Source organism: Felis catus, chromosome B1 (genome assembly GCF_018350175.1).
Source record: "Felis catus isolate Fca126 chromosome B1, F.catus_Fca126_mat1.0, whole genome shotgun sequence".
Classification (NCBI taxonomy): Eukaryota; Metazoa; Chordata; class Mammalia; order Carnivora; family Felidae; genus Felis; species Felis catus.
Genome location: NC_058371.1, coordinates 17322532 through 17338139, shown reverse-complemented (window position 1 = coordinate 17338139; position 15608 = coordinate 17322532). Strand labels below are relative to the sequence as shown.

The 15608-nt window shown below is 41.1% G+C and overlaps 1 protein-coding gene and 1 long non-coding RNA gene across 4 annotated transcripts in view; one reads left to right on the top strand and one right to left on the bottom strand.

The window, feature by feature from the left end:
• Positions 1-6538, top strand: part of MTNR1A (melatonin receptor 1A) — a 39897-nt gene extending 33359 nt beyond the window's left edge. The window contains exon 2 of the mRNA XM_023252374.2: positions 5670-6538. Within this exon, the coding sequence (XP_023108142.1) occupies positions 5670-6538 (869 nt within the window). The remainder of the gene's footprint in view (positions 1-5669) is intronic.
• LOC123384774 overlaps positions 1-15608 on the bottom strand; it is a 128050-nt gene that overhangs the window by 6785 nt on the left and 105657 nt on the right. Inside the window, exon 3 of one of the 3 annotated variants that reach the window (XR_006596299.1) lies at positions 6885-7006. The exons of the other annotated variants lie outside the window; for them this stretch is intronic. This is a non-coding gene — a long non-coding RNA (uncharacterized LOC123384774). Of the gene's footprint in view, positions 1-6884; positions 7007-15608 lie in introns of those variants that run through there. 3 annotated transcript variants of the gene reach the window in all.

Genomic DNA, 15608 nt, shown 5'->3' with positions numbered 1-15608 from the left:
TGAAATCATTGTTGCACTATATGCTAACTAAGTTGGATGTAAATTTAAAAAATAAATTAAAAAAAAAAAAAGATCCTCTTCTGGCTAAAAACAAAAGAAAACCCCCCCAAACCAAAAAAAAACAAACAAAATACCCCAGATCCTCTTCTGCTGAGATTGCTTTCTGGTGAGTTTTGTATGGGACACATGTATCTTCATACTCATTGCCCATTCTGAGAGGCCTGTGTTCCTACTCTTTCTTCGGCTTCCTGTGTTACCAGTTTTCTAAACCTGTTCCTTCCAGTCCTTGACCATCTTGCTATACCATTAGCCACTGTCTATGAATCAGGGTAAGTGTGTGCCTGGGGCCATCTCTGTTTCCAGGCAAAATCAACAACCAGTTTCAAGTTCTGTTCACTGGGTATACTTGGCCAGTAGTGCTGCAACATCCAGTTTGGGACAGGACTAGCATGTCATGCAAAACCATCTGTAAAGCATGCCAGAAGTTTTTTCCTTCCTTATTAACTGACCACAGGGGACTCCTCATGAGGCCATAGGTGGAGGCTGTGAAAAAGGGGGCAATGTGGTAGGAATGTGGGCCACGGGCATCTGTGACACTTGCTCATGAAATTTCCTTGTGCCCTCAATACATGCTTGGGCCAGATTTTGTCTACACCACTTCTGTTCTATACGGTGCAGGCCAACTTGATTGATTTTAGCGGGTCAGACAATACGTAGTCTGTAAGAGATTTTTCAGATCACACGGTCACTTGGTCATCTGTGGTCAAGTTTTCAGACTCTGCTAAGGCTGAGTAGCAAGCCAATGACTGTTTCTCTAAAGGGGAATTCTAGTCTGCAAAGGAAGGCATAGATTTGTCACAAAATGTTGAGTCTATGGTTATAAGTCACTCTGTGCCTGGTAAGGGAGCCTTACCCAGATCTACTACAAACAATTCAAACACCATTGGATCATATGAGTCCAATGGTAGAATAGCTTTCAGAGACTTTTCTTATTCTCGGCTCGACTCGAAACTGCCTGCTTTTTGGGTTATTCAGTAAACGGATTGGTGTAGCATGTCAAAATTAGGGGTGTGTGTGTGTGTGTGTGTGTGTGTGTGTGTGTGTGTGTGTGTGTGTATTTAGTGGTAGGAGGGTGATGCACCAACTCGTTTTTCACCTTGGAAGATGAACACAGGTGATATTTTAAATAACTCTTTTGCCACTGTATGCCATGAACTACCAGGGTCCCTCTTGGTCCCGGAAACAAGGTTTTTAATGCTTTTAAATCTAATGCCATCAGAGAATTAAATCCAGGCCACTAAAGAACCAACACAGAGAAACCCTCCTTAAAGTTTCTCGGTCTACTTCTAGTACCAAATTTTATATCAGTCAGGGTTCAATCGATTTGAGAAACAAAATGAGTAGAGCAATTATGGGAGCTGATTAAACAATTCAGTTGAAGCTGTTGCTTCTATGTCTGGTGCCGGGGCCTTGTATTAGCCAGGGTTCGTCAGAGAAACGGAGCCAACAGAATATATATATTCTAGTAGTATATTCAATGTGTTCTATTCAGAGAATAATATGTTCCCTATATAGCAGTAGGACATAGGATATATACAATAAATAACAGAATAGTCTATTAGTATGCTAGTATATATTCTATTTAGAATAGTATATTCTATTAGTTTATTAGTATATCTATTTTATTAATATATTATATATCCTATAACATTATATTGGCTTACTGTATTTATTATCAAGAACTGGCTCGCTTGACTGTGGAGGCTGAGAAGTCCCTCAGTCTACTATCTATAAGCTGGAGACCCAGGAGAGCTGGTGTAGTTCTGGTCTGAATCCCAAGACCCGAGAGCACCTGTACTGTCATCCCATTCTACAGACTGAGAAGACTGATGTTCCAGCCTAAGGAGGCAGGCAGAGAGACTGAGTTTCCCTTTCCTTCAACTTTTCTGTGTTAGTCAGGCCCTTACTGGATTGGCTGACACCGGAGGACCTCTGCTTTACCTGGTCTGTTCATTCAAATGCTAATTTCCTCTGGAACCACCCTTCCAGACACACCCACAAGTGATGTTTAACCGGCTCCCTGAGCATCCCATGACCCTGGTCGTGCTGACACATCAAATTAACCTTCAGGAGCCTAGAGTCTATAGATAAGGCACCTGAGAAGAAAAGATGGATGTCAAGGGGGAAAGCAAGGGCAAACGAGATCGTTGGAGGAAGGGCTGGAACCCAGGAGGACGGACTGAACTCTTGTCAGTCTCCCTTTCTCCAAGCCAGGCTGGAGCTCCGAGAAGGAGCAGGAGACGCTGTGGGCCCCCTGCATCGGCAGCCCTCACTGCAGGCCGGGGACAGGAGTGAGAGGGCCAGAGCCCCCACAGTGCCGGGGGCCGTGTGCCCGCCTGGAAGCGCACAGAGGACTCGACTGCTGCTTCGCTTCCACCTTTTACCCCTCATGCAATGGTCTCTGCCGGGGAACAGAAAACCCTGAAGCTCTGCATGCAAATGCCCTTTCAGCTTAGTCCACATAAGATAGACCCACTCTGCATTTTGTGTCAAGACACAACTCTGCGCCAGGCCCTGTCGTAGGGGGAGAAAGATGCGTAAGGTGGGCGCCACCCTCATGGACTTAACAGCTTGAGCTGTGGGAAGATGGTAAGAAGAAAAGTATTTCTAAATAGAAAGGCGATGACCCCTTGCTCTGGTCATTCCCAGAGGGAAGTCCCCGGACTCGTGCTGAAGGAGGCGGTTCAGCCAAGGCAACTCTTCAGCTGTCTGCTATCTGATCTCATTCACATCCGTGCCACATTTCACTTACAATTTAAGGTTTTATTCACCAGAATGATTGTTTGCTCAGCACTTTCTAGTTTGCCTGTGTCTTTAATCATCGTGAGGCTGTTTGCGGTATCTTCTTGTTACCGGTACAGAGACCCGTAACTGCCTTCCCCTCGTTCTGGTTCTAAGATGCTTTTTTAGAATTATGCCTAAAGAGGCTCTAAGCCAGGGCCTGCCTGGCCAGAGGGCCCATTACCCAACCCTCACCTACTTCTAGCCACAGGAACTCTCTTAGGGAAATGCACCGAGCGACATTAACAAATAAACAGCGCCGTGGCAATCTTGCATTCATGGTATGACTTCTTCCGATTGAGTTCCCCGTTTCTCAGCTTTCCTCACCTCTAAAAAGTAGGAATTATCCTGCATGATCACTAGTGTTCCTCCCCATCTTAACATCCTCTGAGTCTACAGTTCCTCTGGGGCAAGGGCTGGACGTAAATCCAACAGGAGAGGAATTGCTAGCCGTTCACAGGACTTACTTGAAATTTCAGAATGCGTCGTTGTGCTGGTTGTACAGAGGGTTGGGTATCTGCAAAAATGGAGAGATGGCGGTCTGTCTGGACACACACAGGGCTGAGATGAAATAGGTGATCTTATAATGTGGATGATCATGATTAAGTTAATTACTCTTACCTTATCATTCTCCTCCCCAACACACACACCCTCTACGCACACATTGCAGATGTGATAAAGCTTCCAGCTGAGACACTATTAGCCACATCTACAAAGAGCCTATGGCTTAATTGTTTTTTTCTCCCAACTCTGGTAAAATGGGATTAGTTCAAAGAAAACTAAACAAACGATTTAATTAATGTAACGACTTAAAAAAAGCCTAATTGCTGCAAACTACATGGGGCAGAGGATGAATGCTATGAAACAAACCTGTGACACGGTTTATGATCTCAGTTTTAGGCTCTTGAAAAATAAATCTATTTATGTCCATTTGTCATTATGACGTTTTAGGTAAAAATGTACTGCTTCGATGACAAGTTGTAGCTGAATTTCACATATTGTACATATTTTTAAAGTATTACCCACTTTGAGTTAAAAATTCATTAAAACATGCCCACGTTGGAATTTAAATATTTCACTGGCGATTGGAATTGTTCTGTGGGGAGACATAAATTTGTTCTGATTGCTTTAATTTGGCCTCGTATAGCCAGCTTTTGAAGAAGTTGTATTTACAACAATTTATCTGAAATTCCTACTTAAATGACAAATCCATGACTTTTTTTTTATTTTATTTTAGCCACAACTATCTTACTTCACTTCTTTGCAATTTTTGGAGGACTGTGAAATAAAATTAACCAGACAGGAACTTCCCCTACAAAGGGTATTTTATTTCAGGTATTGGGAGATGACCATTTAATATCTGCCATCAAGCATTTGAACAGAAGTCCCAAGTGGGTACTATTCTAGATGCATTTATGAGGTGGACACACTTTTAGGGTACTACAGTATGGGAATATAGCAAAGTTAAGTGCACAAGTATAATAAAATGCAAAACGTAAGGTCACTCTGCCTGGAATGTTCCTCCCCAATTCTTTCATGCTCACTCCATTCCTTTTCTGTACATATTGTACTTCTATCTTATTTTTCTAAGCTTAAGGATCATAGGATCACTGTCTGTACATTTCTGTTTCTCCACCACCTATTAAATGCATTCGGTAAGGTTTTATTGAATGAAATTTATCATGAGTTAATCCAAATTAAATGTGGTATAAAAATGTGATTTAGAAGCCTTCAAAAGAGGAAGGTTTTCCACATAGTTGGGCAAGTAAGTAAAGGCTTTGGGCATTTCTATCGAAAATGGGTTTGGGAAAATGGGTTCCATTTTAAAAACGGGAGAGAGGAGCCATTCAAGGCAGAAAGAAGAGTAAGAAACAAAGACAAAATGAGCCACCAAAGTAAAGAACATCCTTGCAGAGTATCTTCTAAAATTTGACCAGAGTTCCTTGTTTTTGGACTTTAAAATGTTGCGTTATTAACATAGAAAATATTTAGGGTTTAATTTTTAGACCTTAAGTTCTTTATGAAATCTACAAGTATTTCTACCTTCTCCTTTGGATTGAGGTGAGTGTTGTAGAATACCAACATTTGTGGAGCGCTTATCACGTGACAGATTCTGCTTGGTACTTGACATAGACTGTCTCAATTCGCGCTCATCATCCCCTTATGAAGAAGGTACTATCGTTATCACCATCTTAGAGAAGAGGAAGTCGACGTCTGGTGAGATGATGATACTTGCCTCAGGGAGACAGCTAGCAAGGGGTGAAGTCAATATTCTAACCCAGACAGTTGACGAAAGAACCCTTTTCCTCTTAACTGTTATACTATGGTCAAGGATTTATTGCTCCCCAAGAACAGAAGTTAGAGGCAGCCTTTGAGGGTGGCTGGAGACTTAGAGGGACAGAAAGCTCAGAACTTAGAGAAGTCACACGTCACTTGGGAAAATGTGGGACATGAGTTTTCTCAGGCCATGTAGAATATTCCAGAACAAAATATGTAACACGAGTATACTGAACTCGAGATTTTTTTTTTTTTTTTTAATTACAAGAGAAACCAAATGGTTTGAAGAACATCAGTTTCTGACATGGAATATGCCTCGTTTTAGGGACGTGGGAATTTGTGAACAGCAGAACTGACTTGACCAGGGCCATGGTGGGCTTACTTCCGGGTGAAGATGGCCTCCATTTCATTTATCATGCGGCAGCAGCTGTGATGCCCGGTTAGCTGAGTTGTAAGAAGAGCCCTTTGAGCAAAAAGAACTGTGAAAGAAAGCCCCTGCAATCCGCACAAGATCGGTAACAACCTGTATTTTCTGAACCTTTCTCTTGTAGGAAATCTATTCGTGGTGAGCCTGGCGGTTGCGGACCTGGTGGTAGCCGTGTATCCATACCCCTTGGTGCTGATATCTATATTTAACAACGGGTGGAATCTGGGCCATCTGCACTGCCAAATTAGCGGGTTCCTGATGGGCTTGAGTGTCATTGGCTCAATATTCAATATCACTGGAATTGCCGTCAACCGCTACTGCTACATCTGCCACAGCCTCAAGTACGACAAGCTGTGCAGTTGCAGGAATTCCCTCTGCTGCGTGTTCCTGATATGGATGCTGACCCTCGTGGCGATCGTGCCCAACCTGCGTACCGGCACCCTGCAGTACGACCCGAGGATCTACTCCTGCACGTTTACGCAGTCTGTCAGCTCAGCATACACAATCGCGGTAGTGGTCTTTCATTTCCTCGTTCCTATGACCGTAGTCATCCTCTGCTACCTGAGAATATGGGTCCTGGTTCTTCGGGTCAGGCGGAGGGTGAAACCTGACAGCAAACCCAAAATGAAACCACAGGACTTCAGGAACTTTGTCACCATGTTTGTGGTTTTTGTACTTTTTGCCATTTGCTGGGCTCCTCTCAACTTTATTGGTCTTGCGGTGGCTTCAGACCCCGCCAGCATGGTACCCAGGATCCCAGAGTGGCTGTTTGTGGCGAGTTACTATATGGCATATTTCAACAGCTGCCTCAATGCCATTATATATGGGCTCCTGAACCAAAATTTCAGGAAGGAATACAGAAGAATTATAGTCTCGCTGTGTACAGCCAGAATGTTCTCTGTGTGTCGTTCTCATGATGCTGCAGATAGGGTTAAATGCAAACCCTCTCCGTTAGTGACCAACAAGAACCTAGTAAAAGTGGACTGTGTTTAAAACACAAAGCATTGCTGACAAGGTGTACACACTTCTCAAGGTCTTACTCATTTTCGTGGTTGCCTCCCTCTTGACAGATGCCTAGAAGCACAGGGTAGTCGAGAAGACTTGCACTCCTAGGAGGTTGTCTCTAATTTATGAGCTCTGTGGGTTCAGCCTTTTGAATCGGTCTCTAATTCTGCTTATGAAGAGCAATACAGAACCTAAGAGTTATATGTTAATTGGAGAATATGGTTCAGGGACAGAGGCGTGGGCGGGCAATGATTTTTAAATAAAAATGCTCAATGTATTCACGTGGAGAAACAGCGTGCAAACTTTTATGGCAAATGAGCGTCATAAAGCATTTGCTTTTTTCCTCCACTTTTTGAAGATTTCTTGTGGGAAAACAAATGATGTGTCGTAGTCATAAACAAGCAAATGGAACAACAAGAGAGAAGTGGGATGATTGATTCATTACACGGCGACAGGCTGAAAATAAATCAGGGAATAACAACACATCAGCAACAAACCACAGCCAAGTTTTCACTTGGCACTGGTAGCAATGGGTGACTATAGTCATGATTCTAAATGCGGTCTCTTTCTCTCGAGTGTTGCATGTTCAACTAGATAAAGAATGAACTATATGATGGAGCTCTTTTCCAGATCTCAATAACCACAGTATTTGAAAGCAATAGCGAAATACAAAATTCTATTGGATTTTTTAAAATTTTTTTTTCAACGTTTTTTATTTATTTTTGGGACAGAGAGAGACAGAGCATGAATGGGGGAGGGGCAGAGAGAGAGGGAGACACAGAATCGGAAACAGGCTCCAGGCTCCGAGCCATCAGCCCAGAGCCTGACGCGGGGCTCGAACTTACGGACCGCGAGATCGTGACCTGGCTGAAGTCGGACGCTTAACCGACTGCGCCACCCAGGCGCCCCAATTCTATTGGATTTTATTAGACATTGGCTTCTTATTTTGTCACTGAAGATTATTCATGTCACTGACAAATTGTTTTGATCTCTGTTAATTTATGAAGTCATTTAATGAGTTTAGTTAAAATGTACCAAGAATCAAAGAGCTATAGATCCTTAGGTATAGTGCTGACTGTGTTCTAGATTGATAATCTCTTTCGGCAAGTAAATATCTGAACCAGATTGCTTTCCTTGTATAAATATTTCAAAACAATATTCTTTAATAATTCATTTCAGTATTTGATTGCTCTAATAATCCTGAAAGTCTAGGAGAAGAAAAAACGCACAGGTAAACTATGGTTTCATGAACTATGGCTCTCATTCACTCCAAAAAGCTATTTAGGACCATCTTGAGGTTTGTTACTGGAGTGCTTTGCAGGAAATTAGAGACATGTTTTCTAGCGTTATAAAGTTCTGCAACAGAACTGTCACACAGGTGGAGTTGGTGATTTGCAACTATATACATAAGACACAGAGTGATCTGATATATTTGCTAATCTCTGTCTAGATAATCAGAATCTCCTTGGAAAGTTCTATCAATGGTTTTAAAAGGTTCTTCTGTTAACTGTTTTTATCAAGGATATTTGAGAAACATTAAGTCATGGTTTGTGGTGGGGTTATGGAGTCAAATGTATGTGTATATATGTGTGTGTGTGTAAGTTATGTCTAGGACTTTACCCATCGAGTCATTTTTGTGTAAATGTTCTAGTCAGAACCAACACTAAATAGTAGAGATGAGTTTTAAATCCATGTTCCAAATTTCATATAATTGAACCTTAAAAATATTAACCATGGCAGCTAAACTCTTTTTTAAGTGTATGACACTTTTATCTTGATGCTGGGGATGAATTACTACGTTGCTAACTGTGTGTTCCTTTGCTCTTTATAGAATTCTGTTTCTTAACTTATACAATAGCAAAAATGCTGACTAGAAACTGTGCCCTTTAAAAATTGTCTGCCAAGTAGAGTATCTCACCTGAAGATGAGGTGTGTAACTTTAAAGTCTTGAAATGTTTTTCTTCACTACATGGGAACACTAGCTCGTTCAAACACTGACAATAAGAAAGCAACTCATCAAGATCAAGGGCAAAGTCTCAGATTTCCTCTAATGGCATCTCCTTGTAGAAGTCTTTTAAACATTCAAAATATTATCAGTGGCTTCCTCACTGTAAAATTAATAAGTAGGAAGTCCTTAACGAAATATATTAATATTTGTGTATAGCTTGTGTATAGGCTGGAGGCTTTGTGAGGCTGAAAACAGTACATATGTCGTAACAGGGTGGGGGGGGGATGTCTTTTTCTCAAAAACAGTCAGTGCATTCTGAGACTCTAGATGGGTAAAATCTACACAAGACCATTTGATTTGGAATAAGGATAGCAAAACATCTATCACCGTCTTCTGAAATCAACTGCCAGAATCATGTGCAATTATTAACATTATGTTATTTAAGTTCCTAATACTCAGTTGAAGTGGATAGACCAAAGAATTTGACCATTCTAATTTAAGTAAATCATTTGACTATTACCAGTGGAATGACCACCTCAATTGTATTCTCGTATGAAAAATGTACATTACGTAGGATTCTTGCTGGCCCCTAGAGAACGTCACTTTTAAACATGTTATTTTATTTCTTATACCTGTTTGCAACAGATGAGTGTGGGACATACTGACTACACATTGTTATGTAAGCTACATGATCACACAAAATGTGATTGTATTCGGTTACAACTAATAGATACTGCAGATGGGGGGAGGGAGGAATAATTTCAGTTTGTCTACTCTGTTGTAGATTTCATTACCAAATATTTATGTAGGAACCATCTCCATGTATAAACAGGACTTTTTTTTATCTGACAAAGTAGCAGAACTACCTGACTTTAAATATTTTGACAAGTAATACTGGAGGATGACCAATCTTAGAGATTAAATCGATAATTGCTCATTAAGTGAACACATTCAGCCTGAATGTTGTGTAATGAATAATAATTTTGACCATTTTTTGGACTGTCTCTGATACATCATCAAATATTTCACTGTGAATAAGCAGACACATTTGGAATTAGATACATTTCAAGTCAGTTTAAATTACTAAATTATTATTTTTGCAAATAGCCTGAGCATAAGCAGCCTTTTCTTTTTTTTTTTTAAATATGAAATTTATTGTCAAATTGGTTTCCATACAACACCCAGTGCTCATCCCAACAGGTGCCCTCCTCAATACCCATCACCCACCCTCCCCACCCTCCCACCCCCACCAACCTTCAGTTTGTTCTGTTTTTAAAAGTCTCTTATGCTTTGGCTCTCTCCCTCTCTAACCTCTTTTTTTTTTCTTCCCCTCCCCCATGGGCTTCTGTTAAGTTTCTCAGGATCCACATAAGAGTGAAAACATATGAATAGACACTTCTCTAAAGAAGACATCCAGAAGGCCAACAGGCACATGAAAAGATGCTCAACGTCACTCCTCATCAGGGAAACACAAATCAAAACCACACTGAGAAACCAGCTCACGCCCATCAGAGTGGCTACAATGAACAAATCAGGAGACTACAGATGCTGGCGAGGATGTGGAGAAATGGGAACCCTCTTGCACTGTTGGTGGGAATGCAAACTGGTGCAGCCGCTCTGGAAAACAGTGTGGAGGTTCTTCAAAAAATAAAAAATAGACCTACCCTATGACCCAGCAATAGCACTGCTAGGAATTTACCCAAGGGATACAGGAGGCTTTTCTTTTTAAAAACAATTTTTATAATTTGTTTCCCACTTTTTACTTTTCTCTAAGGAATATCCTTTAAAAAATTATCTCGTATATCAGGAACATGACAGGGATGCCCACTCTCACTGCTGTTGTTTAACATAGTGTTGGAAGTTCTAGCATCAGCAATCAGACAACAAAAGGAAATCAAAGGCATCAAAATTGGCAAAGATGAAGTCAAGCTTTCACTTTTTGCAGATGACATGATACTATACATGGAAAACCCGATAGACTCCACCAAAAGTCTGCTAGAACTGATACATGAATTTAGCAAAGCTGCAGGATACAAAATCAATGTACAGAAATCAGTTGCATTCTTATACACTAACAATGAAGCAACAGAAAGACAAATAAAGAAACTGATCCCATTCACAATTGCACCAAGAAGCATAAAATATCTAGGGATAAATCTAACCAAAGATGTAAAAGATCTGTATGCTGAAAACTATAGAAAGCTTATGAAGGAAATTGAAGAAGATATAAAGAAATGGAAAAACATCCCGTGCTCATGGATTGGAAGAATAAATAGTCAAAATGTCAATACTACCCAAAGCTATCTACATATTCAATGCAATCCCAATCAAAACTGCACCAGCATTCTTCTCGAAGCTAGAACAAGCAATCCTAAAATTCATATGGAACCACAAAAGACCCCGAATAGCCAAAGTAATTTTGAAGAAGAAGACCAAAGCAGGAGGCATCACAATCCCAGACTTTAGCCTCTACTACAAAGCTTTAATCATCAAGACAGCATGGTATTGGCACAAAAACAGACACATTGACCAATGGAATAGGATAGAAACCCCAGAACTAGACCCACAAAAGTATTGCCAACTAATCTTTGACAAAACAGGAAAGAATATCCAATGGAAAAAAGACAGTCTCTTTAACAAAGGGTGCTGGGAGAACTGGACAGCAACATGCAGAAGATTGAAACTAGACCACTTTCTCACACCATTCACAAAAATAAACTCAAAATGGATAAAGGACCTGAATGTGAGACAGGAAACCATCAAAACCCTAGAGGAGAAAGCAGGAAAAGACCTCTCTGACCTCAGCCGTAGCAATTTCTTACTTGAAACATCCCCAAAGGCAAGGGAATTAAAAGCAAAAATGAACTACTGGGACCTTATGAAGATAAAGAGCTTCTGCACAGCAAAGGAAACAACCAACAAAACTAAAAGGCAACCAACGGAATGGGAAAAGATATTTGCAAATGACATATCGGACAAAGGACTAGTATCCAAAATCTATAAAGAGCTCCCCAAACTCCACACTCGAAAAACAAATAACCCAGTGAAGAAATGGGCAGAAAACATGAATAGACACTTCTCTAAAGAAGACATCCAGAGGGCCAACAGGCACATGAAAAGGTGCTCAACGTCGCTCCTCATCAGGGAAATACAAATCAAAACCACACTCAGATATCACCTCACGCCAGTCAGAGTGGCCAAAATACACAAATCAGGAGACTATAGATGCTGGCGAGGATGTGGAGAAATGGGAACCCTCTTGCACTGTTGGTGGGAATGCAAATTGGTGCAACCCCTCTGGAAAACAGTGCGGAGGTTCCTCAAAAAATTAAAAATAGACCTACCCTATGACCCAGCAGTAGCACTGCTAGGAATTTACCCAAGGGATACAGGAGTACTGATGCATAGGGGCACTTGGACCCCAATGTTTATAGCAGCACTTTCAACAATAGCCAAATTATGGAAAGAGCCTAAATGTCCATCAACTGATGAATGGATAAAGAAATTGTGGTTTATATACACAATGGAGTACTGCATGGCAATGAGAAAGAATGAAATATGGCCCTTTGTAGCAACGTGGATGGAACTGGAGAGTGTGATGCTAAGTGAAATAAGCCATACAGAGAAAGACAGATACCATATGTTTTCACTCTTATGTGGACCCTCAGAAACTTAACAGAAATCCCTGGGGGAGGGGAAGAAAAAAAAAAGGTTAGAGTGGGAGAGAGCCAAAGCATAAGAGACTCTTAAAAACTGAGAACAAACTGAGGGTTGATGGGGGGGGGGGGGTAGGAGGGAGGGGAGGGTGGGTGATGGGCATTGAGGAGGGCACCTTTTGGGATGAGCACTGGGTGTTGTATGGAAACCAATTTGACAATAAATTTCAGACATTGAAAAAGAAAAGAAAATTTAGAAAGAAAAAAAATTATCTCGTACAGTACAAAAAGTGCGATGTTCTACACAATGGTAACATCAGCTTTCCTATATTGATCACAACTTTTGCAAAACTCCTAAAACTGTGTGTTGGTGAAAATTTAGAGGAGAAGTGGTATTGGTTTTAATCCTATTCAATATTTATGTTGTTGATAAGTATTTTAGCAGAGGTCTACAGAACAACCAAAGATTGAATGTAAGCTCGATTTGTAAAATACAGGACAAAGCCAAAATGGAGAAAAATGTACTCAAAATCTCCGTGGACATATAGTGTAACAGTAACAAACAGGGTAAGAATTCAGTAACAAATTGAGTGGGTACCAAGAGATTATCGGGTAATTAGAATGTTTAGAGGAGTATGATCTTAGCTGGGTCAATTTCTTGAAATGTTGGGGCAAATCCCAATTGGGGTCAGCTCATGCTGGTCTACCACTGGAAGGATAATGGAGTCACATTTGCAATCACCCTGTTTAAGGTGACAGAGAGGAATTTAATTTCAACTATGGAACATCATACGACATATAGGAATATATCATGATGTTAGAATCATAAGCTTTATTCATATTTTGTATTTACCACCTCTAGAACAGAAACGTTTTAAATTCATAAAAGCAATTACTTTGCTTTTTTTTTTTTACCATTAAAGAGTTTAACATCAGAGAACGCCTTTGAGTATGAGTGTGTACATGTGCATATTGTGTGTTTTAGCCAACAGATTCATCTTTAACGTCGATGATTTTCAAGAATAAGAATAGCATCCGCAGCTTTCAAAAAAAAATAAAGCGTTATTTAGATGTTGTGCTTTGTTATTTGTAACAATGCTCTCACCCTAGGAAACCATTTATTACAAGGACACATTTCTGTTTCGATTATGGGAGGTCAATGATGAAGATGCCTGTTTCAAAACCAATTGATTATTGATGCTTTTAGACGTTGCCTACAGAATCTGTCTTTTCTGGTGATAATCAGGTACTCCCATTTCTGATCCAACCATTACTTTCCAGTGAGTGATACAAATGTATCTGGTTTGCTAACATAGAGTGGAAATAGTTTCCTTGGGAATGGAAAAATGAATTGTACTTTGATTCCATAATGAGTTCAACAAGTCTCTAGTAAGTCCTGTGTGTTTTTGCCAAGGGGCTATGTGACCACAGGCTCTGTGACCGCTGAGCTAGCGAATAAACGTGGAGACGATTCAAAATAGCTGAATACGAGCCAAATCACCACACCGTGCCGAGCCGCATACCCCTGGCTGCACTGGTGTGCAGCCGCCGGCCGCTGCAGCACTTCAGGGGATAAGGCATAGGAGATGTGTCCCAGCACTCAGTTTGCTCTGCTCCCAAGTTCCCCAGTGGTATGCCCCCCAAGGGCTGGTGCCACGAATGCCACAGGGAGCAAGCACAGCCCGCAACAGGCAGAGAGTCAACGCAGATGACTTCAGCGAAAAGATAAGTGACCCAGACACAAGAGCAGGGCGTAAGCGACACGCACAGGACACTCTCCTGAAGGGCCAGGTTCTGGGGAACAGGAGACAGTGCAGGGCAGGGAAGTGACTTAATTATGCCACTACTTTCAAGAGCAGAAGACACAGGTGCATTTCTTAACACGGACAAATAGACACGGAGAGGCAGACCAAACGAGGAAACGGAGACATTTATCCGAAATCAATGAACAGGATGAGGCCACGGCCAGAGATCTAAGCAAAACAGCAATAAGTAACAGACCTGATAAATACAGACTTTAAAGCAACGATCATAAGGATACCTACCGGACTTGGGAAAAGAGTGGGAGACATGAGTGAGACGTTTAAAACAGAGAAAGAGTAACGCAGTCGAGATAAAGGATACACGAAATGAAACGGGCAACGCACTTGACAGAACGAACGGCAGGGGGAAAGAAGTAGAAGAGCGATCAGTGACCTGGACGACACAGTAATGGAAAGTAATCAAGCTGAACAGAAGAGAAAAACTTTTTTTTTAAAGTTTATATATCTTCTGAGAGAGCGAGCGAGCGAGCACACAAGCAGGGGAGGGTCAGAGAGAAAGAGGGAGAGAGAGAATCCCCAGCAGGCTCTGTGCTGAGAGTGGGGCTTGATCTCACAAATCGTGACATCATGGCCTGAGCCAAAATCAAGAGTCAGATGCTTAACAGACTGAGCCATCCAAGAGCCCCAAAAGAGAGGAAAAAAAATTATGCAAAACAAGAATAGACTTAGAGGGGCGCCTGGGTGGCTCAGTCGGTTAAGTGTCCGACTTCGGCTCAGGTCATGATCTCACAGTTTGTGAGTTCGAGCCCCGCGTTGGGCTCTGAGCCGACAGCTCGGAGCCTGGAGCCTGCTTCCGATTCTGTGTCTCCCTCTCTCTCCCTGCCCCTCTCCCGCTCACGCTCTGTTTCTGTCTCTCAAAAATAAATAAATGTTTAAAAAAATTGAAAAAAAAAAAGAACAGACTTAGGGAACTCAGTGACTCCATCAAATGTAGTAACTTTCATGTCATAGGAGTCTCAGACGAAGAGAGAGAACGAGGGGCAGAAAAGTGATTTGAAGAAAAAGTAGCTCTAAACTTCCCTAATCTGGGGAAGGAAATAGACATCCAGATCCAGGAGGCACAGAGAACTCCCACCAAAATCAACAAAAGCAGATATTCGTATTATACATATGACATATTACACATCAAGACGTATTATAAATAAAATTACATAATATAGTGATAAAAGAGAAAATTTCAAAAGTTGCAAGACAAAAGAAGTCCTTACCTTACAAGGGAAAACCCGTAAGGCTAGCTGGAGGTTTTTCAACAGAAACTTAGCAAGTCTGAAGGGAGTGGCATGATGTACTCAAAGTGCTGAATGGGAAAAATCGGCAGCCAAGAATATTCTATCCAGGAAGGCTATCATTCAGAATAGAAGGAAGGATAAAGAGTTTCCCAGACGAAGACTAAACCTGTGGCCACTAAACCAGCCCTGCAAGAAATCTTAAAGGAGATTCTTTGATTGGAAAGGAGAGATCAAAAGTGACAGTATAAATACAGAAAACACAAAAGCAGTAAAAGTGAATATTTCTGTAAAAAAAAAAAATCAGTCAAGGAACTCACAAAAAAGGATATAAAATATAACAATATATACCTATAGTGTGGGGAGGAGAGGAGAAAAGAATGGGTTTAAACTTAAACTACCATC